At 37.5% G+C, this 3,459-nt stretch overlaps 1 protein-coding gene across 1 annotated transcript; it reads right to left on the bottom strand.

The window, feature by feature from the left end:
* Positions 1–1,534: 1,534 nt before the first annotated feature.
* LOC111390703 lies at positions 1,535–3,159 on the bottom strand. The gene is made up of 3 exons (XM_023015781.1): positions 2,970–3,159; positions 2,062–2,365; positions 1,535–1,892 (listed from the first exon to the last, which is right to left on the bottom strand). Exons 1-3 carry the CDS (start codon positions 3,157–3,159, stop codon positions 1,535–1,537), a joined length of 852 nt encoding a protein of 283 aa, XP_022871549.1.
* Between the last annotated feature and the right edge of the window lie 300 nt (positions 3,160–3,459).

Raw genomic sequence — 3,459 nt, 5'->3', positions numbered from 1 at the left:
AACTTGTAATTAATATGATATTAGAAATAGTTTAAAGAGAACCAGTTTTCAGGTGATGCTAAGAAATCGATGTGGATATGGGGCAATCTAAAAGAGTTATGAAGCAGAGGACTAGCCAATCCAGATGGCACCTTCATCATCCATTTTCACCTCAAATAAATAACATAACAAGCATCAATTATTCACGTTGGCACCATTATCTCAGAAAGACATTGAAGAACAAGCGAACATAGATTTCAGCATTGTTGAGCCTTCAGTTAGTACATGAAGTTTTATCTTTAATAAAAAAAAACACTCAGTACCAAAATGCGTTCACAAAAGAAGCAATATCATCATTTTATTACAAATTCTCCCGAAACATGACTGCATAATGGAAATCCACGCACAGATAATTTTTTTCCATTTTCTAAATCCCTACAACATATATAATATAGGTTCAAAATACAAATCAAACAATTAATTGACGCAATTAAGATCAGCAAGTTGGCAGAAGCAAGGAGGCAATCTCAAACTATATCAAGATTCAAAATGTAGAATCTACCAAATTGGGCTGAAATGTAAAGCAAAATTTTGCATTCTCGACATCCAAAATGATGAAATTATACAAAAGGATCGAGACTTTGAGCATCAAATGTTCATAACCGACGTTCATACCCGTGTAAAAAACGAAAAGAATGATCAAAAGCTTCATGTTTCGAAAAAGAGGTAACAGTTACTAGCTCTTTGTCAAAATATTGAAACCATGATGGCAGAAACTCCAGTTCAGAGGCTGCATGCACATGCCAAATTAGTCTGTCAGAAACTTATAATATTATTTAGGACGTGAAAGTTAGATAACACTAGATCAACATACATATAGTAGTGAAAATTATAATACATTTCTATATCCATTCAACAAGAAGAGAAAATGTAATCACTTTCCAGAAAATCAATGGCTTCCTCCATCTCGGTCCGGTAAGCACGGGTAGAAATGCGGCGTTGCCTGAAAATCTGTAACAAGAAAGTAATTAATACCCGAGTAAGACATAAAATGGATAACGCATTTTTTGCGTATAATGTTTAAACCACATAATTACCTCAACCATTGAACTGAAAATGGTTGTTGGCCGAAGGAAAAAAACTTTGTTGTGTGAATGTAACACTTTCGTGGTCACCCTACATAAATGAATTTCATATTGTGATAAATATTTTCTTTTTGAGATAACTTCGTCTTATATATGTACTAACCATTAAAAGTTGCGAATATGTTAATGGTGGTGCATTCATGCAATGTTGTGACTGTTCATGTACTGGAACGTCGTTTGCCTCGACGCCAACATTACTTGGCTGGGACTTCGACCTATTTCCTTTGGATGTACTCGAACGCCTCTGCATGACATCCAAACAAATTAGTTGCATTAGGCAAATAACTCAAACACAATTAGCTTTAATGTTAACGTTAAATATACCTTTCCCTTATTCGAACTAGATTCTAACGGGCTCTTCTTACGAAGTTTCTTTGGTGCGCCTTTCTTTTCACACATTTAGGATCACATCATCCACTGGTGATAGTTTCTAATGATGGTCCACATTGCGATGCTATTGGTGCACCATGCGGAGATAGGATATTACTCACAACATTGGATTTCGATGTCGTTACCAGTTCACATTCATGGTCGATCCATTTTTGTAAGTTTTCTGGTTTGCTTTCATCATCTGCAACTAGGTCGGCTAATGTAGCAAAAGATTGACACAATTTGTCGTACCTCAACTGCCCCGGTGTAGTAATCAACCCATCGTAGTTAACTACGACCCTCATATGGACTCTACTCACATCTCTCCGCCACCTTCGTAATATATACTTGTCCGGTATTTGTTTAGCGCCATTACGGATCAATACTGCAATCATATGCCTATATATTATTCCTCGAAACTCAAATAAATGGCAACTACGAACAATGTCACAATCATCTTTCTGGAAAGAGACGAAGAACATTTTTTTCTTCGATCACTCATCGTTTGTCTCTTCCTCGCATACCTCATATGGTGTAAACGGCTTGAAATTGCTTTTCCATTTCATACCTTGTTGCACATGGTACCATCTGTGAGAAAGACCTGAAATCTGCTTGAATTTCCTTCTCGACTTTACTTCGCAAAGCCCGTTCATATTGGTTGATGAATTGCTTTAATGAGGTCTTCGAATGCACATACCCATCAAAGAACGCATTCATACTCTCACTGCGTTGCGTTGTCGACATACTTGCCCAGAAACTGGTTTTGAAAAAGCACGGAACCCACCGACATCTATTTTCATACAATCCCAACAACCAGGTGTTTTCATGCAAATCATATGTATCGATCATTACCCTCCACCCCTCTTCAAAGTCTGGAACAAATTGTGAATCGTAAACCAAATTGTGAATAGTATAGAAAATAGAACCTTTATCGACGTGGTATCCAAACTTTTCTGACAACTTTTTCAATATGTGCCACAAACACTACCTATGCTTCGTATAAGAGAATACGATTTCAATTGCATTTTGCATAGCTCGGTCTTGATCAGTAATTATACCCTGAGGTGCTTCGCCATGCATATACTGCAGCCATGTCCTAAACAACTAAACAAATGTATCCGTATCTTCATTTGAGACCAACCCACATCAAGCAGGGTCGATTGCCCGTGATGATTAATACCAACAAATGGGGCAAACGGCATGTCATACTTATTGGTGAGATACGTGGTATCAAATGTTACAACATCACCAAACTCCTTATAAGCCTATCTATTCCTATTATCTCCTAAAACACGTTCTTTAGTCTCGAATCTTCATCCAAATCCACACTAAAATAAAACTCGGAGCAACTAGCTTGCATCTTTGAAAAGTAAGATTGTATTGCTACGACATCTCCTTCTCCAAGTCTAAGACGCCGAATTTGTTCAACATAATTTCGACAATCCTTTTCTACGCACATCATATTTTCGTATCCACCTGCTTCGACTACTGCCGAGTTGAAACTTTTGTGTAATGGAATTCCTGCCATATCATTCACTTCTAGCCGCCGTTTAACATGTTCGCTCAACTCTCGATTACATCGATATAGCCTGGATTTTGATGGACTTGTCTTATGATTATGCTCGAAGTTTACCGTGTTAATTCTCCATAGACCACGACTATCCATAGATACAGTCAGCCTCGCTTTACAACCTGTTTGAATGGTTGGTTGTGGTTTTAAAGAACCGCTTGTAGTACTGTTTCTTTTTCCCTCGCGACTACATGTCAATGTAACATATCTTACAACACCGTCATCATCCTTTTTTGAGTTCCTTTTTTTGACTGGAAACCCTTCGGCGTATGCATATTTTTTGTAGTAATCAAACAATTCATTTTTGTCATTAAATTTCATACCAACCTCGAGTGCTTGTAAAGATGCATCATCTCTTGCTACGCTGTCATCACCCAATAAGTTCACATTCTCGGC

Source organism: Olea europaea, unplaced genomic scaffold, assembly GCF_002742605.1.
Source record: "Olea europaea var. sylvestris unplaced genomic scaffold, O_europaea_v1 scaffold707, whole genome shotgun sequence".
In the NCBI taxonomy this organism is placed as follows: Eukaryota; Viridiplantae; Streptophyta; class Magnoliopsida; order Lamiales; family Oleaceae; genus Olea; species Olea europaea.
This window is presented reverse-complemented; position numbering and strand designations above follow the sequence as displayed.

Coding starts and splice junctions, on each gene's coding strand:
- LOC111390703 (XM_023015781.1), bottom strand. CDS start 3,159: ATGGATAGTCGTGGTCTATGGAGAATTAACACGGTAAACTTCGAGCAT. Junction 2,366..2,969: donor CTCGGCAGTAGTCGAAGCAG/GTGGATACGAAA, acceptor AATTTGTTCCAG/ACTTTGAAGAGGGGTGGAGG. Junction 1,893..2,061: donor ATGGTACCATGTGCAACAAG/GTATGAAATGGA, acceptor AATAATATATAG/GCATATGATTGCAGTATTGA.